General features: G+C 38.5%; 1 protein-coding gene across 1 annotated transcript; it reads right to left on the reverse strand.

Annotated features, from left to right (window-relative positions):
* Window positions 1-27,962, reverse strand: LOC306872289 (sodium-dependent noradrenaline transporter-like). The gene is made up of 15 exons (XM_079420796.1): window positions 27,777-27,962; window positions 27,029-27,512; window positions 25,710-25,841; window positions 25,125-25,362; window positions 18,260-18,398; window positions 17,971-18,105; window positions 17,726-17,829; window positions 15,890-16,014; window positions 15,598-15,710; window positions 15,248-15,376; window positions 14,762-14,861; window positions 11,647-11,747; window positions 7,054-7,221; window positions 2,058-2,129; window positions 1-1,939 (listed from the first exon to the last, which is right to left on the reverse strand). The coding sequence occupies exons 2-15, from the start codon at window positions 27,324-27,326 to the stop codon at window positions 1,916-1,918; spliced, it is 1,878 nt and encodes a 625-aa protein (XP_079276922.1). The 5' UTR covers window positions 27,327-27,512; window positions 27,777-27,962; the 3' UTR covers window positions 1-1,915.

The raw sequence follows: 27,962 nt of genomic DNA on the forward strand, positions 1-27,962 counted from the left end.
TGTGTGTGTACTGGAAAGGACTTTATTGTTATAGTGTGCATATTTGAACTTTTTCATATATATTTGTCACTTACAATCAAAAGGACAGTTTTGTAGTTGTACACATTATTCTGTAAGCATCACTCAGGAATGCCAGAGCTGCTCCGTTTACATTCGTGTGGTTACGTCACCCCTGGTTACACGGAATAATACATTTCTGAATATTTATATCTTTACCGACATCACACAGCATGATATAACAGTAGACACTTTGCTTAACATGTATTACATTCACGTTTTATAAAGAATTTGATACATACAATATTAGATATATAACAAAATAATATATTTGTATCTCTTTATATGTCATAATCCACATATGTTGCTTGATTCCTACCAGTGATCAAGTTTTCTGTAATTTTTTATATTTCAAATGATTCTACATAAATAAATAAAACACAAACCAACATAATGGGAGTTGATTTTGACACTTTAAAATGTGAAAACATTTCCTTCAAGCGAAAAAGCCACAGTGAACCACAAAATGTGTCATCTCGAGACAAAGACAACCACATAAGACTATTGATTTTGACTAGTTTGAAAACCTAAGAGACCTAATCTGTTAGCTATACTCGCACACAGACACGCACACATTCCATACAAGGTGTGAAATGCTCAAAGGGACCACATGATGATGGGATTGTACCACAAGAGCTCAATTAATTGAATTGTCAGTGTACAGTGTAAATAGATTTTCAATGTCATGTCAAACAGAATTCAAACTAAATACAAACTAAACCCCTGCCTAGCGTATTTGAACATTGCAGCTATAGATGGTCAACTGGACTTTCTTGAGTTTCAAATATAATGTTCTTTGCCTTTGATCTGATGCTTTTGAATCTCTTGAAGGGGCAAACAAGTCTTGTGCAAGGTAGCGAATTTGTCACAACAATAATTGTTGCTCTGATCCAAGGCCATAAGTAAAATATAAAACGTTAATCCGTTGATTCGAAACACAAAAAAAAAAATCCCTTTTCTTTAATATTGAACTATGACAAAAGAAGAGCTCTTAAGCTCTACTTGAGGCAGAATATTGGATCTCAGTTCATTTTGAAAGTTATGAGCATAAATTGAGCGTCCCTTGGCATGGAGTTAATTGAAACTCTCTCTCAATGAGATGCTTTAGTCATGAAACACGTCCCTGCACTCTCTTCATGAGGATGAGTTACTTAATGACAGGAAGTTTATGGCTAGATAAGGCACTGACACAGTGGTGTATGTCTGCTTTGTGAGGTGTGTCAAAAAGGGAAAAGATGTGCTTGAAAATATGCTTGGTGGACCCTTGATGTAAGCCAGCTGTTGCAAAACCAAACTATTCTTGGGAAACAAGGTAAAATTTGAGAAACTCACAGCTGCGCTCTAACATGTACTGTAGCAATGACTTAGAACGCTCAAAACCTGTTATATGGCATGAAAGATTTTCTGGAATATCAAGGGGGTTTCCATTTCTCAGTGTGTTACCTAAACCTCTACAACTTGCACCCCCACATACTCTGCTTACATTTTTACACACAAAAAAACCCGAAAAACATCGTAAAACATACCTGCTTTACTTCCAAATTAAAGTATTTTGAAGTCTTTTGAGGGTTTGGACTAAAACCTAAGGGTATGATTTAAAAGGAAGTACAGGCGCAACATTTATTTTGCCCTACTATATAAAAACGTCTAGTCAACCACTGAACACAAATGGAGCAGACTGGACAGTACAGTGTGTGGTTGGGAAACGCACAAAGCCGTTGCTTCATTCTGTCCTTTTCTCAGGCGACACTTTTCAAATGGTAAAAGACCTTTGCAGAAACCTTTCTCTCTCACACACACCATATCTTCTCCAGCATTCAAGTAGCATTTGAGAGGGCACTCCCACCTGACCCCTTCATCAGATGGATAACCAATGTCTGAGCTGAAAAAAAAACAAGACCAAACGTACAATAGAAAAACTGTGAGGATGTTTCTCTGACATGCAATTCTCTTCAAAGAAATATCGGTAAGCTATAATTGTGCCTTTTGCATTTTCTTACCTTGAACTGCCTGACATTCCCCTCCTTCACCATGTGATGTTCATTTTCTGGAGTAATGCAGTACGCTGTCCTCTGCAATGGATATTAAAAACCAAAAGTGAACTAGCAGAAATAAACACACAGCAATTAAGAACCACAAATTTAAACAAAAACAACATTATCGGGTCAGAAACAGATGGCAGTGTGGCATTTTATTCTGCATATGTTAGATGATCTCTGAAGCCATTTAAGATATCATGCAGCTTGTGGAAAATATGAGTATGCAAGCACTGAGCCAGATGTCAGTAGCATGTTTGTGGCTTTGGGAAGTGGCGCATTTACAAATGAAAACATCTCTCAGTTTTAGGACCACACAAAGTCATGAAGCAGATTTAAGTCATGGACAGATTTATTGAGGTCATTCAACGTATGATGAGATCGAAACAAGGAATCTGCTAAAAGTTAGCTCTGCTGGAGGGAAAATGAAGTGGTATATGAATATAACACCTAACATAATCTGTCTTAATATACGATTATTTAAAATATAATTCTAAATTTTAAGAACTGGACCTAAGAACTAGATATGAATCAGTGTAGTCTGAAAACAAATGTATATATATCTATTTTTTTTCTCCCTTTTTCCACTATAAATGTGTCACTTGCTAGTGTGTGCTTGTGTGTGTGTACGTCTGTATGTATCTATAGCATTAAACCATATTTTGAGGACAAATTTATAGTATTTATAACGTTTCCGGTTACTTAACTGTAACCTTGTTCCCTGAGAAAGCGGAACAAGATGCTGCGCTGCTCAGCGCATTGGGAACGTCTTTAGTCGTGACCAGCTGTGAATATTGTGTGTAACACGTCGATAGAATTGACCCAGAGGTAATATAGCCTCGGTCGATGACATCATCGGCGCGCACCCGCAACACGAGGCTATAAATAGATGAGCCACAGGTGCATCATCAGGATATTTTGTCTGAAGAGCAGTCCTGGGACATCTTCAGCACGGCAAAGTAGCGCAGCATCTCGTTCCGCTTTCTCAGGGAACAAGGTTACAGTTAAGTAATCGGAAACGTTCCGTTTCGAAAGCTACAATCGATGCTGCGCTGCTCAGCGCATTGGGAACGAGAATACCCACGCCGCCGTGCTTGGAAATGTCTGGACCCCACGGTTGTGCAGGTGTGCCCACAAGAACGCAAGAAGGCCTCAGACATTAGCTTGTGACGTTGACTCAAGGACATGAGAGCCCGGAGTGGCATGAACATCCAAACTATAAAATCTTATGAATGTGTGCGGAGAGGACCAACCTGCGGCATTACAAACCTGTTGTAAGGGGGCACCCCTTGCCAAAGCACTAGAGGAGGCGACCCCCCTGGTGGAGTGAGCCCTAAGACCTATAGGCGAAGCTTGACCGCGCGCCTCATAAGCAAGAGCAATAGCATCCCTGACCCAATGAGACATGGTCTGCTTGGTGGCAGCTGCTCCTCTGTTACTACCACCATAACAGACGAACAGTTGCTCTGACTTACGCCACTGGCTAGTGCGGTGGATGTAAGCCTGAAGAGCACGGACTAGACACAGTCTATGAGATTTCTCCTGCTCCGGCGTTGTGAACGGTGGAGGGCAGAAGGCCTCTAGAATGACCGGATGTACAGCCGAAAATGGAACCTTAGGCAGGTAATCAGGATGTGGATGCAAAATCACTTTCACCATTCCTGGGGCAAAGTCTAAGCAGGATGGAGAGATAGACAGAGCCTGCATATCCCCAATTCTCTTCAAGGAAGTTATTGCCATGAGAAAAACCATTTTTAGAGTCAGAAGTTTATCAGACGCTTCATGCAGTGGCCCCACTTTTAACTGCATGCTTCATGATTAAGCCTATGAATACTAAATACTAAAGCTAAACAGCTTGGGGAAATGTAAGTATTTGGCTTCAATAATTTACATGTTAGAAATGTATGTGTAATAGCATAACCTCTCAAAATTCTTCATTAATTATTTTCGGTTGACTAAATCATAACCTACAAGAGGTGACTATTCAATTCATCATCTAATGCACATCAATTGATTAATTTAAAAAGCGCAATGTATATAATACGTGTAAATAATTTAATTGTCTTCATAGCTCCATTGTAGAAGTTGCGAAGAAGACCGCAACTATTTTAATGAAACTATAACACTAATAGCCTTTTATTGGCTCACTTGGTTCAATAGCATATTGAAATGTCCCAATTTCCGTCATCCTAATCTTGGCCTATGTGACAGTAACTTAATCTTGGCCTATGTGACAGTATCTTAGTATTGGCCTATGTGACAGTAATTTCCATTAGTTTTAATTTACAGAGCAGTGCAAATGAAGGCATAAAACATTAATTTAATTTATCTTTTAATCAAATGAGAGTTGAACTCTATTTTTTGGCAAACAAATGTGTTTACTATAAATTAAAACATGTAAGAAATAGCGTATTGTGAGATTGTTCTTTTAAACAAAAGTTGTAATAATTGTAGTAGCATTAGTAAATAAACCGAACTTTTATTTTGACGGGTTGCCATGAGGACCTCTAAGTTTCTGTAGCCTATTTATGATATGACGATCGTTTTACTCAAACGAAACAGTCAAATGCTCATGAAGTAACTCTCAGAGCAGTTCTGGGGATGATGTCAATATATTTATGTCCTCATTTAGTGACATGGCAGATGCGGAAAACACCGCGAGCGTCGCGCACTTCAGTGTGTGTGTGTGTGTGTGTGTCAAAACCGCGCGTCTGTGCCTTTCACATATACAGAGACACGCCGAACATGCAGAATTCATATTTAAATAGTCTTTTTGCAGCTTAATGTTTACAGATAGTCCATATCATTTGTCGATTTAAGTGTACTGACCTACTTTTGATTAATTCATCCAAACTTTGACTAATTCCGTGACTCCGCGTTATACAGTAAATTCCATATGACTGGATTCCGCGATTCCCCCTGAGTTTCCCCCATCTCGGAAACCATAAATAGATAAAATTGAGGTTTTTACAACTTCAGTGTAGTGGATTGTAATTTATTGCAACTTGTGCAAGGTCTGCTGCTGCCTTTGAGAGAGAACTGATGCGTGATGAAGCAGCACCAGTTAGCAAGCGCTTTCGGTGTGAGAGTGCCTTTAGTCTTCCACGTTGATTGGTCGGACTCCTGACTCTCAACAAATCAGATGCGCGGTGGGCGAAGACTGCTCTAGACCACAGAGTGGTGAGTTCCGACAGGCTGCATCAGAGCCAAATAGCGCGTTTCAAAATTAAATAATTTTATCGGCACATCGGTTTTGAAAATGACCGATGCCGATTATCATAAAAATGCTTAATATCGGTGCCAATAATCGGGCAGGTCGATAATCGGTCGACCCCTAGAACGAATGCTTCTTCGTGTTTCTTCACCTCTTTAAATCTGGCCACTACGGTGTTCACGGAGTCGCCAAACAAACCAGAGGGAGAAACAGGGGTGTCTAACAGAAACAAACGATCTTTCTCTTTAATACCTGTCAGATTCAGCCACAGGTGCCTCTCCGTGCTGACTAAAGCACTCATTGAACGGCCAATGGCACGGGCCATTTGCTTGGTCGCACGGAGAGACAGATCTGTGGCTCGACGAAGCTCAGAGAACGCTTCCTCGTCGATGGTACTGCCCAAACTCAAATCCTTCAACAGGTCAGCCTGGTATGCCTGTAAAACTGCCATAGTGTGCAGCGCAGCACCAGCCTGACCTGCAGCTTGGAAAGCTTTACCCACTAGTGATGATGTTATACGACAAGGTTTAGTGGGGAGGGTAGGTTTCTTTATCGAAGATGCGGCTTCGGGCGAAAGATAGCTCACGAGCGTCTCTTCAACCCGAGGCATCTCCGTATACCCCCGCGACTTCGCACCCACGATAGTCGAAAAAGTCGACGTCGAAGGCACAAAGACGCGAGAAGTATATGGTTTACTCCATGACTTAGATAGCTCATCATGGAGGTCCTCGAAAAAGGGGAGAGACTGATGTTGTGGTCTCTCCCCCCTGCCACCGGACAGAAACCTATCCTCTAGCTTACTACGTTTGGGGGTATCTTGTTCACGTGGCCACTGAAGCTGTAACCTGGCCACCGCGCGAGTAACCACCTCTAGCAATTCCTCGACAGATTTCTTTTCGCGAGAGGAATGCTCAGAGGCTGGCTGCTCGTGATCTGAAGAACCAAGAGATATATCATCCCCCTCCTGAACCGAAGAAGCACCGGAGCGTGCTTCGAGATCACGAGAAGGGATGTTAGGATCTGGTGACGCAGCAAGCGAAAGGGACGGACCCGTCTCTTGCTCGTCATGCAGATCCATACGAGAGCCCCACAATGGTAATGCGGGTGCGGACTGGAAATAGTTCAGATGGGAGCGAAGCATCTTAACTGTGAGCTGCTCACAATGCTCGCATCCACCTTTCTCTATAGCCAGAACCGCGTGCTCTTCCCCCAAACAAACAAAACAGTAATCGTGTGTATCCAGCTCAGACATGGGACGGGAGCATGGAGGAACACAACGCTTACTGATTTGTTGGCTCATTTCTCTTCTTTTACTTTTTAAACTCTTTGTTGTAACGTGAGAGAAAAAGATTTGAGAATGAGAATGTTCTGCACACTGCCTGACAAAAACTAACTCTTAGCAAAGATCTGAGAACAGATGAGAGTAGAGAGAGAGTGTTTTTTCGACGCACACATGCACAGAATGGTCTGAAGACAAAAGACCTGATGATGCACCTGTGGCTCATCTATTTATAGCCTCGTGTTGCGGGTGCGCGCCGATGACGTCATCGACCGAGGCTATATTACCTCCGGGTCAATTCTATCGACGTGTTACACACAATATTCACAGCTGGTCACGACTAAAGACGTTCCCAATGCGCTGAGCAGCGCAGCATCGATTGTAGCTTTCGAAAGGGAACTTGCTGTATGCAACTAATAATAAAAGTCCTCAGGTTAGACCATTAAGACAAACGTGTGTTTACTAACCTCCTTGAAGGTGCCTGGCAAAACAAGGAATTTGTAGATGGCGTAGATCGGTACAAATAGCATGGAGGACAAGGCTATGGACCAGCCCACCATATTTGACCAGGCAGGGAAAACATAGTCATCATATCTCAATTCGCCGGAGGTAACAATGCTGGCGATTACCACAAGCTGCACAGAAAAAGAAGTCAGGAAGTACAGAAACATTAAGGAGTAATTCACAATTCTGTACAAATGAACCAGATTTGTCAGAGTAAGAAAATAAAAAGGTATTTTTACTGGTTGAAACTATTAAATTGTATTAGCTATATTCCAAGTACAATTGAGCAAATTTTTCGGTTAACTGAAAAAAGACATTTAAAGTGTAATCTGACAACGGACAGAGAAAGACATTATTTCCTTAAAGGGGTTATGACATGAGAAACCAAATTTCCCTTGATCTTTTGACATAGAAGAGGTTTTTGTATGCTCGATACATCCTGCAAGTTTCATAACTTAAAATGTCCTCATCATCAATAAAAAAGCATTTATGTAATAACCCTCAGAAAATGGCTCGTTTGGATCCAAGGTGGCAGGTGACATCACCCGGGCATAGTCGTTTGCATATGACCGCCTCCAGAGCAACTAATCCTCTCATCATAGGCCCGCCCACTGGTGTTCAGCCACTTAACGGCTGGCATTTGATTACGCTGAATGCGAGTGTCACATTGCGTCTAAAGCAAATAGAAATTACAATCACTGCTGTTATCCACACTGGAAACAGTATACAGATGTGCGTTCACTTTCTGACACAGTCCACGCACATGAGTCTGTCGTCAATAGGACAAATGGAGTGAGAACGTTCGCTTTGACGCGTTTGGTTTAAATAGCTCATTTGAGTCTTTGTACACATATCAGAAGGTTCCCAGTCTAAGGAACAAGTGGATAGTCTATTTTTAATGACAACACAGATCATGGGCCCGTTCTTCGTACGTCGCTAACTTAGCTAACTTAGTTAGCTGGATTTGATTGTTGACGTTTTGGCATGATCTTGGATTTTTTGATTCTTTGATGCTCAAAGTTGCTGTCATAGCATCTGGTCCGTAAGCTTAAACCTGCTCGAGAGCAGGCTTATTTCATGTAAACAGGATTAGATTGCATCTTTTTAAGCTAAATTTATTCTGAAAATGTGTACCAACCACTGCTACTTTATTACAAGAGTACCCTACTGATCCAGGGACAATAATGTTAAATAATAATAAATTAAAACTTAATTTGAAAATAATATAACAATGTCGTGTAGTCTATAGGTTAATAAACACAGCCAGGTTACTCATTAAAAGATTTATTCATCAGAAAATAATTACTTCATTAATTGTATTAGAGTCTTACACACATGCTATACAGATGATGTAGAGCCATGCATTATTCTGAGTGATGACAGACAGAGCTATTATGGGAGTGGCTTGATGGAGCGCATGCGATGCAGATAACATGATCTTGACCCTTAAGAAACTTTAATTAATGCTGTCATGTAAAAAATCTGTTTCAAAGATAAAATTAAATGATTTGCTAATTTCTACATTAAAATAAAAATACAAAGCCTATGCAAATATAAGAAATCCTGAATATAAATAATTGGGAATCTTGTAAAAAAAAATTAAATAAAAACATTTCATTTATCTATTATAACATTTATGTAGCTTTGTTCGCTTGGCTGTTTCCTTATAAGAGTCCAGAAATTTGTCAAGTTTTTCGTCCGGTGTCTTTTTTAATTATATGATGTCATTACATTGCTGTCTTGCCGCCAGCCAATCGCTGCATCGCTGATCGTGGTTTTTGAGTATTTTTGCAATTATCTCAGATAACCCAATCCAGTCATACTAATCATCAAAAACAGGTGCGTTCGAAGAACCAAATCAGCCAGATCATGATTAGTGCGATGATATCATCTTGGATGTGTCATTTGATCTAGGATGTAATAAGCAACGTATGAAGAACGGGCCCCATGTCTGGGGATTTTGTTTGTAAACGAGGCACAGTGTCATGGAGAGTTCACGAAGAAACATTTGTTGAAAGTAGGCAAAGTCGTCGGATCACCGTTGTTTTCACACTGTATGACTATCTAGGGTAGCATTCAGTTGCTGCTGTGTTCACATTGCACGATGGATCGGCGACAGGAGGCTACACACTGCATGACTTTACAATAGAAAGAATACTGAGGTTTCAGGATTCTTTGAGATGTGCCTCGCCTGAAATGTAGTCGAGAGTAGGCGGCTGCAGTGAGGGGAGGAGTGAAATAAGTGCAGTCAAGACGGACAGTTCTGACCTTTCGAAGTGAACAGATACCTATGAGATCAAAGGCAGATATTGCATTATTCTCACTCACGTGCTGTGCTGCTGATAAACATGAAATAATTTTGGTTCTGTTGCTTTATATAAAAATGAATATTTATTTTATTTAGTCATTTAGCAGACGCTTTTATCCAAAGCGACTTACAAATGAATATGATGAACAAGACACTCAAAGTGCTTGTTATTTAATTCCATACAAAAGGCGTATTTATCATTCATTTTACTTTAATACAAACATGCATTTTACATTTTTATAGAAATATGACAACAATCACATATCTTACAGAGAGATTGCACTGTCATAGTGTTTGGGAATATTCATGCATAATTTAAATACATACAGTAATCACATGAAATCTGATAAAAAATAAAACGTTTTAGAAGAAAAAGCAACATCACAATTGTCTGAACAAATGAACATTAAGCTGTGTCATCAGTCAGTCATTTCACATCATACTTTTGATCAGTGCAGTCGATGGAGAACAACTGCACCTGCCTGCGCAATCCGACACAGCCGCCTTGCCGTCGCGAGAGTTTTTTGGCATACGTCAGCATGACATCAGAGCAAGTCTGATGTAACTCGGACACTTTTCCAAAGCCACTAGAAGCAACCATTAGACGAAAAAGCATAATGGCTAATGCTAACACTTCCAATCTGGCAGTACGTGGGAAAGGAGACCAGAGGCCGTTTTTTTTGAATGGATGTCAATGGAGGAGAGGCTTCACTATGCTGAATAAACAGCTTTTTAGAGGAAACAGCTCATCATTGAATGAATCGACAGCCTATCTGCTAATCTATAACATGTTTTACAATAAAACAATACTTTTAGAGATTTTTAGAGTTTACACAGAAAAAAATGCCGTTTTATAAGAGAAGTCACAGACTTTTTGGCGACAGGTGGGATTCAGCTTAGGCACTTCTCATTCATTCATATGTGCCACATCCCAATTCGCATACTATCCGTCCTAAATAGTATTCAAAAATAGAATTAGTATGTCCCAAATCATAGTATGTTTAAAAAAGTATGCCAAAGATTCCCGGATGGTCTACTACTTCCGGCTGGACGAGGATTCGATTAGAACTACAAACACGCATATAAAGTGTTTAAAAAACTACAAACATGGTGGATATGCACGACCGACAGACAGGTAGAGAAAGGGATTTGAGTGATAAATAATCAATATCTAACCTGATGAAAAAATATTTCTGAAAAAATAATATAAAATATTTCAACTGCATAAATTTTGGCTCAGGTGTGTACTTGTATTGGAATTTTAATATTCCACCCTCATCTCCTTTAATAAATCTATTTTACACTAGGTACACAAAATTGTTCCTCTCAGGACCTTTTGGACAAAAATGTCCCCATTGAAACCCATTAAAACTGCTATTTTTAATCGCAGTGCCGTTTAACTGTAAAATGATGCAATTTTTGTTAATAGGCTTTCATTCTGTTGGCAAGGCATCAAAATTAAATTTTTTGCTACTTTTTACCAGATGGTGCCATTTTTTCAGGTTTGGTCTATAAAGGGTCTATAAAGCAAATACTCGCTTTTTTCCTGTTTTCTGCTTCTGCGTGTTATAGAGCCAATTGGATAAATAATGCAGCTATAATTGTTTGGGTGTGTTGGTATAGATGTCAGAGTGTGGTTTGTATGTGTGTCATAAAAAAAATTGAGTGTGTGTGCTTGTAATATTTGAGAAAGAAAAACTCTACTGTAAATCACAAATCCAAGCACTGTGTGCACCAGCAGAGTTTTGCTGGCATCTAATGGGGAAAATTTAGTACTGCGTCCAAACAAAATCTTACTGAGAGCTCATTTTTTGAGATATCAACCTCAAATTTGGAACGCATCTTGTTTAGATTTATGGCTTTGATTTTCTAGCAGGTTTAGGGTTCAACATGTTTCATATATAAAATAATAATAAAATAAAATAAAAAATATTGTTCATAAATCATTTTCATAAACTTAAACCTGTATAACTTTTTTTGGTTTCACTTTTTAAACTATTTTTACTTCAACAATAATCTGCCATGGGTCTTCTTTAAAATGAGACCACCAAGTCTCTGCTCCCAAGCTTCCAATTTTTATGACCGTTTTTTTGACATGGACATTTTTGTCCACTATGGACCTAAGTGTAACTTTTTTTTATTGATGCACAAGGGTTAAAAGAATGAAAAAAAATAAAATCCATGTCATGACCCATTTAAAAGTCAAATTGCATCAGGTGTTATGTTCATACACCCCTGTTTCACTCACCAGTAAGAACGTTGGACTGACAAACTTCCAGCAGAGCCTCCAGTAGATCCCTGGTTTGAAGCCTGTCATGCGTTCAATGTCCTCACTAAATCTATCCACGCCTAAGGGACAAACACACAAAGAAATTAGCAGCATCTGGACATCATTTCAAGATAAAAGTACCCGAGACCATTCTCTGAATTGAGGTTTCTCTTCTTACAATAATATCAATGATGTTCTGAACTCTTTGTACTGTACTCTTAGACAGCACAATACAATATAAAGTAGATATGAGAAGTTTTGGATCTTAGGAAGTGATGTAATGGAATGCAACGCTGATAATCTTGACATTTTAAAATCCAGAGGCTTTAAACTATTTGTTTATGTTTGCTCTTTGGGAGAGGCTGGGATCCTTATTCATTAAGTAACCATGGACCTAGCATTAGTAATTGCATAAAAAATATTATAGACAATGTGTTGGAATGTACAGTATGCAAATTTTTGAAATTCACAGAATGCACAGTAGGTCTATAATAAATGACCTCCCTGTCCTTGCAGTAACTAGAACTGCATATGTTTTGGAATAATTACAAAAATATATAAAATTGAGATAAATATATAATTGTTTGGTCAGTCTTCAACTTTCATTGTCATAGCTTTAATCTGGTTCATAACTCTGATCTTACTTGGACTGTAATGCATTAGTGTGTTGAGGCTGAGTTTCTCAGTCCTACTGGAAGATGCAGAAGCTCCACTGACTACCATTCAAATGTATTTGTGTATGCAGGATACACACTACATGGACAAAAGTATTGGGACACCTGACTATTACACTAACAGGGACTTTAGTGACATAGTGTTATAAATATAGAGACATTAATATGGAGTTGATCCACTCTTTGCAGCTTTCACTCTTCTGGAAAGCCTTTCCATGAGAATTTGGAGTGTTTCTGTAGGATTTCGTGCCCATTCATCCAGTAGAGCAATTGTGAAATCAGGCAGTGATGTTGGATGAGAAGGCCTGGTTTGCTATCTCCATTCTTGTTCATGCCAAGGGTGTTTAATGGATTTGAGGTCAGGGCTCTGAGCAGGTCAGTCAAGTTGTTCCACACCAAACTCATCAAACAATAGCTGTTTCCATCCACCTATTTTTATGTGCATTTTGGGATATTGCATAAAAAAACGCTGGATGGAAATGGCAAGATGGTCATAAATTTAAAAAATGTTCATAAAAATTGATGCGCTCAACCAAGTAGGATAAATTCCTTATCCGGTAAGAAAACATGAACACAAACTACAATGGAAAGACTTTTACCAAATAAATTCCTTAATGCGCATTAAAAAAGATTTTGCAATGGGACAGCATAACTGGACCAAAAACTAACAGACCGATCTTATTGCACAGCAATGTGCTTCGTTATAATTAACTCCCAGAACTGTGTACCCAAACAGCAGGCTCCGAAAATGAGATAACATGACTGCGTTTTGTCTGTGCACTCTGAAGCTCGTAATTTATTGTATACTAGAATTATTATATACAGTGCCTTCTCCTACTGCAGAAAATGTCATTTTTCTTTGTGATATTTAGCCCAAGTTAATCAGGAAGTGACAATTTTGTTCTCTTCAACTCACTGGATGGAAATGGTGCTTTATTTGCAAATGTTTTATGCGATATTCCGATTTTGTGCATAAGTTTAATTCACAACTTTGGATGGAAACAATGTCTTTATGGACCTTGCTTTGTGTACTGGAGCACAAACATGCTTGAATAGAAAAGGGCTTTCCCCAAACTTGTTCCACAATGTTGCCAGCTTAGCATTATCCAAAATGTCTTGGTATGCTGAAGCATTAAGGTTTCCCTTCACTGGAAAAAAGGGGCCTAGCCCAACCCCTGAAGTGCAGCCCTATATCATTATCCTTTCACCACCAAACTTTATAGTTGGCACAATATAGTCAGGCAGGTAACGTTTTCCTGGCATGCACCAAACCCAGACTGCCAGACACAGAAACGTGATTTCATCACTCCACAGGACACATTGCCACTGCTTCAGAGTCCAGTGGCGGTGTCCTTTACTCCACTCCATCCAATGCTTGACATTGTTATTGGTGATGTGAAGCTTGTATGCAGCTGCTCGGCCATGGAATCCCATTCTTTGAAGCTCCAGTTGCACAGTTTTTTGTGTTGATAATTATGATATGAATGATATTAATACTGATATTAATAATTAATATGAACTTAATTATATTAAGTGGAAGTCTTTAGCTATGGAATCAGCAGAACAAGATTCCATCATCCATGCATCTCAGCACTCAGTCAGGAATGAAATTTCACAAACTGACTTAGTGCAGAAGTGGCAGATCCTATCACAGTACCATGCTAAAAATCACGCTTAAATTATCAGTTTTTGTCACAAATGTTTTTCAATGCAGACTGCATGGCTAGGTGCTTGATTTTATACACCTGTGGCAATAGGTCTGATTGAATCAATTATTGATTAATTAAAAGGTGTGCCTCAATACATTTATCCAAGTAGTGTATATATTTTGTATCAATACCAAAAGTCGCAGTGAGTATCTGGTGAGGCCACCAGCTGCTTTAAATACTACAGTGCATCTCATCCTCATGGACTGCACCAGATTTGCCAGTTCTCGCTGTGAGATGTTACCCCACTCTTCCACCAAAGCACTTGCAAGTTCTCAAACACGTTTGGGGGGACACATGGTTACCTTCCTGTCTCTCTGTAGCACTGTTTTAGGCATCTTACATTACGGACATTGCAGTTTATTGCTCCGGCCAAATCTCCCTCCAGTTCCTAAGTCAGTAGAAAGTTCTCTTTACTGTCCTAAGTTACTGTAAATGTGACCTTCATTGCCTTACACCTGTAAATTGTTAGTCTTAAGGACTATTTCACAGGTGCATGTGGAATAATTGTTAATGGTTCATTAAATAAGCATAAAAAAACATTGTTTAAACCCTTTCCAAAAAAAAAAAAGATCTGTAAAGCTTATTTGGATTATACCAAATGTAGTACATAAACCTGTTATAGACTACAAAAAGTTATCTAGTAGGTGCATTAAATTCAGTCAGTAGTGGAAGAGGACCTTTTAAGACAAATGTATGTTTATTTCTGCTCACCATAGAACCAAGCTACTCCAATGGATTCAATCAGCACCCCAAATAGAATAGACGTCCCTGCAGCATACTTGTCCAACAGGGTCAACACATAGATCCCTCCCTGTCATGACCGAGATATAACCAAGTCAAAATGCTGCTGAATAAAGGACTTCTATTAATTAACTCATCATTATATAGCTTTTATGTTATTTTGTGAATATTCATTTATTTTGCCTGTTCATCATAAAAAATTATTTTCAAAACATAATTTGATCTGCTAAGTTTTTTGACTGTAAGCCAATCCATGTTGAAATGCTCCACAGTGTAGTTTCAACTGATGCGATCACATGGATCACACCACTGATGCTAAATAAATATGATCTTGAAAGCAAATTAAATAGGGATATTATATAGAATGTAATATAATGTGACAAGTAAATAAATAATATTATTATAAGTATTTTCATATTGTCACACTGCTAAAAAAAATAGACCCAACATACTTACATTTGTGATGCACAGAAGGGCCAATAGGAATGTCCCAAATGCTACAATAAATGTAAATAATTTTCTATTCCTCTTCAGGATTTTGAAGTCATCTGATAGCCCAGTGATCACTGCCTCCATGCCACCCATCTAAATAAGACATTATTAATAATTTAGTTATTAGTATTAGTAATTCAAGTATCAATTATTAGGAAATGCATTGTTTTTGTCAATTACATTTTATGTGAGAAGGCCCAGGCAAATAAAAAGGTGTTTAGGACTATTCGCATGATCTTTATATATGCCATACAAATATATTACAAACTGGTTGCATATAGATCTAGACAATAACAAGGCTACTTTGTACTCACAGAGCTGTCAATTCCAAGAGTCAAAAGCATAATGAAAAACACTATCGCGAAAAATCTGGATCCAGGTAGGGTTGAGATCGCTTCTGGGTAGATAATAAAAACCAGTCCAGCTCCTGCACACAGATATAAACAAGGGACACTGTACTCCAAAAAATATCATTTGTCAGGTGTCACACTCTGGTTAACCACAAAACAACAAAGAATAGTGCACAATGTAAAACTGAGAAACATGAATAGGTTGAGAAATACACAAAGTAAAGAGTAAAACAGTGAAGTTGTAAGAGTCACAGACCCTCAGTGGCCACATCCTTTATGTTGACATGATGCTGATGAGCCATATATCCCAGTACTGAGAAGATGGCAAACCCTGAGATGAAACTGGTTACGCAGTTTATTGTGCTGGTCAGAATAGCATCCCTGCAACAAAGCACAAGATAACAGTTTACATTGCACCAGAAGTCTCAAAACTGCTGAGCAGAATCTATGACTTGATCACTTTAAACCTGCAGTGAGTCGATGCCAAAGCTGTGTCTTATCCCCACTGTGGATATGCTTTGAGTTATCAAGTCTCATTTAGATGGATCCTGTGCAGAGGAACTGTGCACTGTTGAAGTTTAGCATTGTTTTTTGAAAGCTTGTTCCCTTGTTCCCACAATGCTTGCCAGTTGCAGTGACTAGACATTACAAAAGCCCAATTCAAAAGCAAACAATTTATACAAAGAGCAGATCCAAGAAGAAAGAATACAACAATTCATGAAAGTGTGTCCTAGGGTGGGACCATTCAGTGTAGTCTGTGAAGAAGCGCATAAACCTGAGCAGACATCTGGCTTGCAACATATTGTCATGGTGGCCAAAAGCTGAAGAGGTGAAAAATGTTGCTGAATATTACGTACTAGATTATTTAAATGTAAATATAATGAAAAAGATTTTGTGAAGATATTTCAAACTGACATTTTCATTGGTGTTCTTTATTTTCTGTTAGAAACAAAAGCAAATATTTTGACATGACTGTAGATTCTTAGTAAGACATACAATATGTGCCCTGGAGAGCAAAAACCTGTTGGTCCAGTGGGGTTCCAGCTTTAGACGTCAGCATATTGTGATGTGAAATCAATAGTGCTTACTGTAAGTCATTGACATGCTTTAGATGTGTACATTGACAAAGCATCAAAAGAAGATTTCAAACATGTTTGAGTATTAAATTTAACGTAATTTAATACGGGCCAACCAAAGTGGGCATTGACTTTTCAGTGAATAAATGAATCAGACTGACTTTTGCCTCTTCAAAACCTTCACACGAACGGATATCACCGCATGCAAGCCTTGCAACTTTGTACCAATTTCAACTACCTGACAAACCATTTTTTATAACTGACAACCATATTTACAACGTTGTTCTTTCATTTATACCTGACAATTTCACAGGACACATGTAATTTCCACCTCCGCAATTACTCAGAAATTGACAAGTTGTGTGATTAATTATGATGAGGTTAAATGCTCAGTGCGCAACTGAACAGGCTAAGTGTTGAAACATAACAATCTACAGAGACACTAGTGTAGTTGACAATAATACTGTACTATAACCTGTCTGTTATTTAGTCTATTGAGATCCACAAAGCCCACAAGGTGACTGCCACCTGCTGGCCCCACTAACGACTCTTCCTAACTTTTGATCTCTGGAAATAACATGCTGGTTTTCCCATGGGAACTTTAACCCACTAGCAAGCAAAGCCATAGCTTCTCAGTATTAGCAAACTGAAATGGTTATGGGATAACAGATCAGGCAAAAAAATCATTATAAGCCTTGAAGTAAGATATTACTCACATCGGAACCTGTTTGTAGTACACCGTTATATAATTCTGAAGAGACGTATTTATTAAGGCCAATTCACACCGCACAGACAGACGCAGACCAATGCCGACAATCAACTGATTATAGTATGTCACTTCTCAGACACTCCAAGACCCAACAAACACTGATTCAACATGTTCAATCGACGGAAATAAGAATCGACCAATGCCAACATATACTGACAGATGTAGCACAATGATCTGACACAAATCTTTGCTGCGTCTGTGAATAGGCCTTTAGGGAATTTACAAACCTATCAAAGATTGGTCGTACCTGTAGCAGTTATTTTCAAATTTATTGTAGCTTGCGAAGGCAATGAGGACTCCAAACCCAGCTCCAAGAGAATAGAAAATCTGAGTAGCTGCGTCAATCCATACCTGCAGCAAAAAAAAAAGAGTGACAATCCATCTATATAAAAGAGAAGTACGTATTTGTGACCATTATTAAAAATCCAAGATATACAGTATATATCAGGAATAGTTCATAAAATAGGTTGAGCCCTATTAGCATGAATTTACTTGAGGATTATTGAGCTTCTTCAGGTCAATGTGGAGATATGCCCTAATTCCATTCATTGCACCAGGGAGAGTGATGCCTCGAATCAGCAACACCAACAGCACTATGTAGGGCATAGTAGCTGTAACATACACCACCTAAACACACCCTCACACACACACACACAAATAAAGATAGATCATTTTTTGACCAGTGCCTTGAGATTGCTTTTCAATGAAAAGTGTATATATGAACATTAAATTAATCTTTGACAGAATGACCAAAAAAAAAAAATAGCTGGAGTTTTTGCACCTTTCCCGAGGACTTGACTCCCTTCCACAGGCTGAAGTACAGGATGAAGACAACCACAACAAGGCAGAGGGCGAGCTCCCAGCGAGGAAGACCCAGGTCATCGATGCCTCTACTCTCATGAATGTGCAGCACCCCGCGCCTGGAGGAGGAGAATTGGTAAGCGAGATTAAATAATTACTTCAGTGTATTTTGTTCATAGTCACACTGTCTGAATAGAAAAAAAATGTTGAGAAATGTTGTGTTGTGTGCCTTGTCCAAAGGCTCTCCAGTAGTAAAGGAAGTGTCCTGGGGCACAATCCTCCTCGGACAGGAGATTCTTTGGAGTGTTTTCCTCATCAAATTATGGAATATTATCAATGAATCTCCAACAAATAAAACATTCCTAATTATAATGTGCTGTATTCTTAGTCATGCTCCAAGAGGATGGTGCTAAAACATTTATCTGCACACAAAAAATGTTCTGAATAAACATACTGCACAGGTCCATTGGTGCCAGGGACACCCTCTATGCATGGGTGTGGGGGGGCCTCACTGAGTTATAAACCACTGAAATTCTTGATAGACTCTATGGAGTATGTAGGAGTTCAACTTGTCACTTGACATCACTGCTCATATAATTCTTGGAAAAGGGGTTATGTATCAAAATAAAAGTGATGTTCTGTCAAGTCAAAGTATGATAAAACCTTGTACTGATAACTGAAGATCCTTTAAAAAATCTAAAACTACAGAGAAGTAAGTGCACACGAACTCTGTCTATGGAACTGTATCTTGTTTTTATAGCACATTCTTATACCCTTTCATGTGCTTTATATGTTATGCTTATGCTAGCTCTTGTTTTACGGCTGTTTCCACTAGACTGTCCACTCTGAACTGATGTACTTACTCTAACCTAATCTTCACAGAAACTTTAATAGATTTGAAAAAAGCTTTTTTAAATAGTGAGGACCACTTTAGTTGGTGGGTTTGACAATATTAATGACATCTTCAAAAACTTGGATCTCACTAGTGTAACAATGGGAACTCAGAATCTTGTGAGCACTGGATTCTAGAATAACAAAGGTACAAGTAACACACAAAAATAACACAAAATAAGCTCATCAAACAGTACAACTGTGTAAGTACAAGATCTGACAAACAACACTGGAAACACAGGGGCTTACAGTACGGGCTAATTGAGTAAAGGGAACAGGCAAGAACAATCAGGGAAAAACAAGAGGAAACAGGAAACCAGGCACATCTACAAACTAAGAGTCCACATAACAAAAACACACAGACACAGAACCATTACTAGAACAGCCAAACCAGTACAAACACTCAATCTCAATACTGTATGTGTCACACACTGTGCTGCGTCAATCACTTCAAAAGATTTGCCAGATAGTAAATTACCCATAAACCCCCATTTCCTCAGGTTCTTGTTCCCCAAGAGGGATGACCTATGTTTCTAACATTTTAATGGCTGCATAAATAAAAAAGGTCTGAATAATGGTTATGACCAAAGGTTTCTCAACCAGCCAATGATGAATATCATTGCTGGTTTCTAGCAAAATATCTGGATACACCCCGTGAAAAGAGTCTCTGTAGAATGTGATCTAAATGATTCCTGTGCTGCACCTCCCAGTGAGGTTTAAAGAGGAGAAACAGTACAGGCCATTGTTCTTATATTATTAACAAACCCAGTGCCAGAACATTGCTGTAGTCTTTTCTTCTGAAAGAGGTCTCTTCTAAAGGAAAAACGAAAGCTGCTCTGTTTGAATACACTTTATGCGTTTAGAAGCCATGATGTGAATGAAAGCAGACTTGATCCATCTCTATTTAACTTTAAAAACACACTAAACACTTAAAAACACTTGTCAAGTGACAAAATGATATTCCCAAATGATTACTGTCTTAAATTATGTTCAGCCCAATTTATTAATCTCCCATATACGTACTATTTATGTGTAATATGCCCTTGTTTAATTTGATGACATTAAATTAGTATCAATTAATGATTAAATCTGGTTTGGTTTTGCAACATTCCAAACTAAGATAGTTGCATTGAAAAGGAAAACTTTAAAGCTAGAGAAAGCTTGAGAATTGCTCAACTTCTCCTCAAAGAATTGATTTGGTCATGCATTAGGAATAGGGATAAGGGAATAAACGTGAGTATGAGGTCTACAGAAACATGGATGTTGAAGCCATCATGGCTGAGTTAATGAAGAGAAGAAAAGCCAGACAAACCCTCAGGGCTCTAGAGACAGGAGACTATCCAATCCCGTCATCATTGCCAATAACATCACGCTGGGATCTGTCGACCCGCCTGTCCAGCTACAACTTGGCCTTTAATCCGCTCTCTGTGAGATTTCAGTTGAACCCTGGCCCTTTAACTACACCCTATACAAATCTCTTGGTTTACATCAGTCTGTCTTGACAATAAATACTTTTACAAATAGCTCACTCACATTTGATTATTCATTTACTGGACTTTTTCACTAATCCTTTAGTAAATAACGTTTTGATGAAATCTTTTAGAATTACATATGTGTGTTGTTAGAAAACAAAAATGCAGGCAGAAATTCTAACAAACATTCTGGCAAACATTCACTTTTCATTTTTGACCAAGTGATTAATTGGTGTTCAATCTGTTCAGTAGAACAAATAAACTTATGAATAAATTTTCATTTTTGGGTGAATTTTTAAGAATCCAATGCTCTGTTATTAGCCAACGACAAAACTAGTCATCAAATTATGACAGAAGGAACTGTGATACTATATGGTCCAAAACACGCAAACAGAAACTCAAACACTCCTGAATAATCTTCCTAACTTCAAAAACAGACATAACCACTCTTTTCATTCTGTGGCAGCAGATCTTGAGCCTGAGCTCAGTCTCGGTGACAGCGGTTAGGTCAGGACAGATGTGAGCACAGCCTCCTCTAATTGAATAATTACATTAGATTGGCGAGTATCTTGGCAAGCGTTCCCTCTAGAGCTCTTCATTCATCTGATGTCCCATCCTTGCCAAGCTAAATCCAAACACCTATGATTTCAACATATCTTCAGCTATGTACTCAGAGCCAGAAATCGGCCACAGGAGATGACTCTGATGGCATGTGGGTTCTCATCACAGCTTGCTTAACTCTGGAGCAAATTATATTTGTTTTCATAACAGGCAACAGAATGTCCTAAAATGTGTTTGTGAAACTGCACATTCGTTGTGGTTATGGACCCCTCTGGCTGACACGAGTTCAGTGCTGTTTATATTTTTTTGTAAATTCCTTCCTTTTTATTTTTGTAATTATTAAAAACAAACAAGTACTGCAAATAAATAGCATTTGTAAGACTTACAACCTTCATATCTCATTTTTTACTGAAACGCATCCGCTTGGTACTTTTAATAAATCATGATATAAAAAAAATGAAATAAATCAAGCATGCACAATGAACCTATATACTAAGGGTTCACTATTATGCTTGTTTGATTTATTATTTTAAGTACTTTTACCCCCAGTTTCACAAACAGTGCTTAAGCCTAGGCCCAGACTAAAATGCATGTCTGAGATATTTTAACTGAAATAAATCTTAAAATATGCAAGTGCCTTTGATTTGCCTCAAGATGCACACCAGTAATGTTTTTTTTTCTGAGGCATGTTTATAAAAATTACTTAAATGTTCTATTTGAACTATGACCTTATCCTGGCTTAAGGTCATTGCACGCTGAGTCCGAAATTTTTGCGTGCGTTTTTGATGATTATTATTTGAAGGCACAACAAGTATGGTCAAGATCGTCGTCTTGGCTTTTCAAATGATTGTTTTTCCCTCAAAATCCACCATTTCTGTCTTCATGACATCAGTCCGGTGTTAAATCTGAGACTGTATGTGATGTAACAAGATTTCTGTAATGATGGAATAATTAGATTTAGGACACCTGCTGTGTAAAACAATACAACGGAGCAGTAACGGTTCATCATTCTCAACAAACAGCGATCGACTCGAACATGACAAGATTGGCAGAGACAGCGTAGTCAAAGGATATGTGGGTGGCTCACAAGCTGATGAAATTTGCTTTGTTGAGCTTGTCATATTTTGCTTTTGTCTGGTTGTCGGTTGTTTTAGAAAGATGTGTGGCATGATGGGTTTGTGTAAGACCAATGAACTTGACTGGGTTTGATCAGGGGGCTTCTGGATTGACAGCTGCTGGTTCAACACCTCTTTCTGTGATTGGTTTCTAGCTCTCCCCATCATTTTAGCTATTTTGAGCAACACACTGGTTAATCTAATATTCAGTGTATAGCACACCTGCTGAGCATGTGAGTCTGCTGTATTTGTGACAGTAATGAATATTCTCTAGTGCCCTGTGTGCTGTCCCATGATGGTAGGATTACTGGTGGCAGAAAACTATTATAATAGAGCGGCATGAGGGGAGACAAGCGGAGGAAATGACAGCTTTCCACATCCCCTCACACACAGAAGACAGCTGGGGAAATGACACTTCAAAGCATTGCTGGGTGAGAAACCAGTCCAAAAGAGGGTAAGAGCACAGGAGAGGGAGAAAGTGAGAGAAACAGCTAAACAGACAGTGAGGACAAGCCAAGCAGAGGGTATAAGAAGCGGTAGATCACCAAGAAAGAAAAGGGGAGAAACAAATGAGTTGAGCGTTGGACAAGTTAAAATATATCATATGTGTATAAAGGAGATAAACATATGGATGAACACCTAAATTCTGCAGTGATGCTAGACTCTTAAGAGATTTTGTGATACACAAACATTCATAAGATTTGAGCACTAAATATAGACACAGAAACCCTCAAGAGAATCTGATGACGTGTCGCTATGATTTTGTCCATAACTGGTTGTAAACAAATCAGCAAGTGCTGTAGGTTCTTCATTGTTCTACACATTCTTCTGGCTTCCCCTGACATGAGGAGCCAAATTTTCCCTTAGACACGGGAAAGGACTGCTTTTCTTTGAAGTGCAAGCAGCTGCCTTTCTTTCAGTCTACATCAAGAGTTTTACACATAGATTGTAGGCAGGAGTTTCAGAGTTTCGAGTGCCGCATACACGTTTCAGTGATTCTGACCTAATTTTGAGCACTTTTAAGCAAAATTGTTCACATGTGATCAGCTAATCATTGTGCCTGTGTTCTACCCCAGAGCAGCAACAGGGTACAGTATAGGCCTACCTGGAAGATAGTTAGCCAGGAATAGCTACAGAAAAATAACAACTCTACCAATATTTACTCAATCTCATGTTGTTCCAAATCTACCTCTGTGGAACACAAAAGAAGATATTTTGAAGAACCTTGAACAGTTTGGTGACCATTGACAATTTTTTTACTAAAACAATGAATAAAATCACTCACAATATCTTATGTTCCACAGTAGAAGGGAAGTCACACAGGTTTGGAATAACATGAGGGTGAGTACAAATTTCATTTGTAGGTGAAATATTAAAAATTACATTAAAAAAAAAGATCTCAGCTGGGCTGTACAATTACTAGACAAATGCAGACTAAAAACCTTTTCCTTGGTATTCCTCTATGGGATCACTAAAGCCAGTTAACTTTTCCAAATGGCTGTCCCTGATACGAGTTCATTTGAAAAAAATGGTGATGGCGCAGTGGATAAGACACATGCCTTTGGTGTGAGAGACCCGGGTTCGAATCCACTGTGAGACACCAATGTGTCCCTGAGCAAGACACTTAACCCCTAGTTGCTCCAGAGGCGTGCGACCTCTGACATATATAGCAATTGTAAGTCGCTTTGGATAAAAGCGTCAGCTAAATGAATAAATGTAAATTTAAATGTAAAAAACAGGTAACTCAGTTTTTAACCATTTTCAAAAATCATGATTTTTCACTGTGCATTCCAATTAATCTCAATCAAACTGCAGTTGGGTTTTGATTAGGTAAAAAATAGGTAAATAAATTAACACAATAAAACACAATAAAAACAAAAAAAACATGACTTTTGAAAATAAAAAACAAACATTTTTTGTTTTTGCAAATAAACTCTTCATATGCATCGCACATCTGGGATATACAATGAGTGCATACAGTGAATTTAAACTATAGCTTCAGAGTTCTAGAAAGAAATTATACCACATATTCCTTCAACAAGATAATTATGATAACTGCTAGAATGGCTGGACATCAACCTGTCTTCCAATACTAAACAAGCACTGATACATCTGACTGATTTAGTCTCCCTCATAGCTGACTCCTCATTCAACTAGAAGTAATGATTAACTAAAAACCCCTCCTGACAGGGGCACATGCATGCACAGCCAGGTTTGATATGTCTTTTCATCTTTTCCTGTCTGATGCAAAATAAATCATTCATATCTTTAAGAATGTTTTCATGATCTCACACAGGAATGAGAGAAAGAATGTATGAAAAACAAATAGCTAAATGATAGATCCATTAGGCGCCATATCAGCAAGACTCCATAGGAAGCGACAAGCAACTGGTACAACATGACAAACTGGAACAATGTCGAAAACATCACAGATATTGTGAAGCATAAAGAAACACCTGACTAGTAAAACAGCTGTATCATTCATAACTGATTTTGTACTTGGAAATGTATCATGCACTTGTTTTAATGTGTTTGGCATACCTATAAGACAAAATAAAGTAAAAGTATTTGTTTAATATACAGGATATTCATACTTTTAAGCAAATCTCAAGTTGACTGCAGCTGATTAAATAGAAAGTCTATCAACTGTCTGCCAGAATTCTTTTAACTGATAATGACATTGCGTCACACTTTGTGTTCCCAGATATTTTCATGATACTATTGCTGGAATAATACATAACAACTTAAGTACAACAGCAAGGCCACAGAGCAAAAAAACAATAATAAAAATGAATTTAAGACTCACTCGTAGAACTCTGCGGCCGGTGTGTTCTTGTACTTGGCATAGGAGGTTCTGTTACCCAAGACGGTGCCATTGATGTATCGTGGTTCTGTGCAGTTGGGGCTGTTCCACCAGTTATTACAATTGAGCCAGGGCAGCTCACTTCTCAATGAGGCATATAAGTAATACAATGACCAAGCTATGATGACGTTGTAGTAAAAGCCCACGTACAATGCTATGATGATCACAGTGTACCCAACGCCTGAGGAGGAAAGTCACAAATATTTTGTTATTATATGTGAAAAAATGTTGCTTTATCTGTATCAGGCCTTACTTTGTTTCAGTATATGAGGTTAAAAGTGTGTGCACTGACTTCAAAGTCACAGCAGAGTCACTGTATAACCTAGTTCACTGCCCTAACGAACACATGTGTTGGATCATTGAGTTAACCCTGTTTATGTTTGTTGGGTCAGTGTAAAATGAAACATCCAAAAGTCAATGTTAGAACATTTGTTTTGGAGTTTGTTGGGCAGTGAACTAATGGTTGAAATGTGTGAACCTGGTACAGTTCATCTCAGCATCTTTCATGTTTACAAATTTTCAGCGTACCTTTAAATACAGGGCAGATCTTCCAAACCGTAGCTGCTCCCTCTCTGTTATACTGACCCAAGGCAAGTTCCATGTAAAACAGGGGCATCCCAGCAATGAACAGGAACAGAACATATGGGATCAAAAAGGCACCTGGGGGACACATTATAGAATTTTAGAATTTGATAGCTGACAGATATCTGCAGATGGCTAAAGAATAAATGAAGGCTAAACAACAGGCATTTGTCAGTGTATCTGCTAATATAGTGAATAGTCAATCAACAGTGGAGTTAGAGGCAGTTTGACGTAATCATAGTTCTTAAGTCTGACTTTGCATTATAATGTATTCAGATATGGAAAATTCTACATGGTTTAACCTGCACACAGAGGTGAAAAGTCAAATTAAATTAAAATGTCACGTTACCTTCTCATTAAACTTTCTGACCCCATGACCTTAAGTATGTTTTCAAAATCAGAAATCTACCTGATCCCTGCTATATTTGTCTTTTCTCATGATGTTTTAATACAATAGTTTTAATATTATAATTGATACACAAAAGAAAAGTGGATCAATCATGCAAAATAGTTAATTATTTTACAAAAACGAATTACTGTAATGCATGTAAATTAGTGCTTTAGTGTATATTCTGCTTCAGTCATAAAAAACATTTCTGTCTCAAAGCTGATCTAAATGCCTAAAGAGTTAAGACACATTTTGTTACTCATAAATTATAAAAGACAACACATCTGTTAAACAATAGCCCACTAGTAGTTAATGAGCTCGCTGACACTGTCTAGTTTATGGACGACTGGTAGCTTGTTGAGAAAAACAACAGGTGCAAAGGTTTTGAACATCTGAGTCATAATGATTGGAATAAAGTGGAACCATGCTACAGTTTCTTATTGTATGTGTCATTAAATTATATAATGTTGATTAAAAAGCATAAATATATAATAAAAAATATGATCTTTTGTAAATTATAGGGCAGTTCATCTTTTTTACAGTGAAAAATAATCTTTCAACATATATTTGTTAATAAAGTCATCAAATATTTTTTTCTTTCACACAGTATTTGGTCTCACTCATCAGCAATAAATAATGGATTCAACTCAAATAATTTCTGAAACACTGAATGTGTTTTAATAATAGTTTGAGACATAATTTGAATGTTATACAATGCATATGCAATTAAAATTAATTTCAAAATCAATAACAACGTTTGTAAGTTTGTGAGCTGCTCCCCAAAATGATTATATCTCAAGTAGCCCACATTTTGTTCATCAGAGTTAACAACAGTGTAAAGGGTGTCCCTCAGAATAAATGGAAGAACCGATCTTACCTCCTCCATTTTTGTAACACAGGTAGGGGAACCTCCACACATTGGCCAGGTCCACAGCGAAGCCTATGACAGAGAGGAGAAAGTCCATTTTCTTGCCCCAGGTCTCTCTGGGAACATCCTCAGCGGAGCCGGAGGTGCAGCTGGGGGCGCTCGGGGAAGCCACGACAGAGGAGTTCGTGTACTGGACCCCGTTCTGCTCCTTCACCAGGATCAGCTCCACTTCCTTTTTCTCCACGTTAAACTGTTTCAACGGGGCCACCGAAGACAGTTTGTGCTCAGGCAGGACTTGGATGTTCATCTTTGCGCCCTGGCGCTCTCGTTGCCCCGAGGATGTGGAGCAAGTGAGGTGCGTGCCGCTCGAACTGACGATGATGATGCTGATGATGCTGCTGCTGAGGATGATGATGATAATGATGATGATGAATAGGAAACGCTACAGCAGTTGCTCTCCCGGCGAGGTAGATTGTTGCCCAGTCTTCATCAGCTGAAAGAGAGGAGAGATGAAAGTTTGTTCTTACTGTAAGACATAAAAGCATCCCATGCACCATACTGTTAACCAGCCGAGCGCGCAAAACGATTTACAATGAATGCGCGAAAGTAGTCTGTAACGGTTAACGAGGAAAAGAAAACTTTACAGTAACAATAGCTCGGCATTTCTCGCTGGACACAACATACTTCATGGAAAAACTGTATATGTCTGCATAAAGTGTCGCTTTTCGAGTCTGTAATATTTAAAGATGACTCGTACTTGTCAACATGAGGGGGTCCATCCATGATCCGTCCCTCCTGCTTGATCCAGAAAATGAGAGACTTCTGCTTCTCATGAAGTTTTACTCTCCTCTCCCTTCCAGCGGGAGGCTATAAATTCTGAGCATTTAAACCAACATCCAGTTTCTCCACACGTGATATTTTCTGTATGATCATCATCATTCTC

The sequence above is a fragment of the Barbus barbus genome (genome assembly GCF_936440315.1).
Source record: "Barbus barbus genome assembly, chromosome: 1".
Lineage (NCBI taxonomy): Eukaryota > Metazoa > Chordata > Actinopteri > Cypriniformes > Cyprinidae > Barbus > Barbus barbus.

Excerpts from the sequence above, each read along its gene's own strand:
- LOC306872289 (XM_079420796.1), bottom strand. The coding sequence starts at position 27,326 with ATGAACATCCAAGTCCTGCCTGAGCACAAACTGTCTTCGGTGGCCCCG. Across the intron at positions 25,363-25,709 it reads GATCTGCCCTGTATTTAAAG|GCGTTGGGTACACTGTGATC; the intron begins GTACGCTGAAAA and ends TTTCCTCCTCAG. Across the intron at positions 18,106-18,259 it reads GAGTCAAGTCCTCGGGAAAG|GTGGTGTATGTTACAGCTAC; the intron begins GTGCAAAAACTC and ends GGGTGTGTTTAG.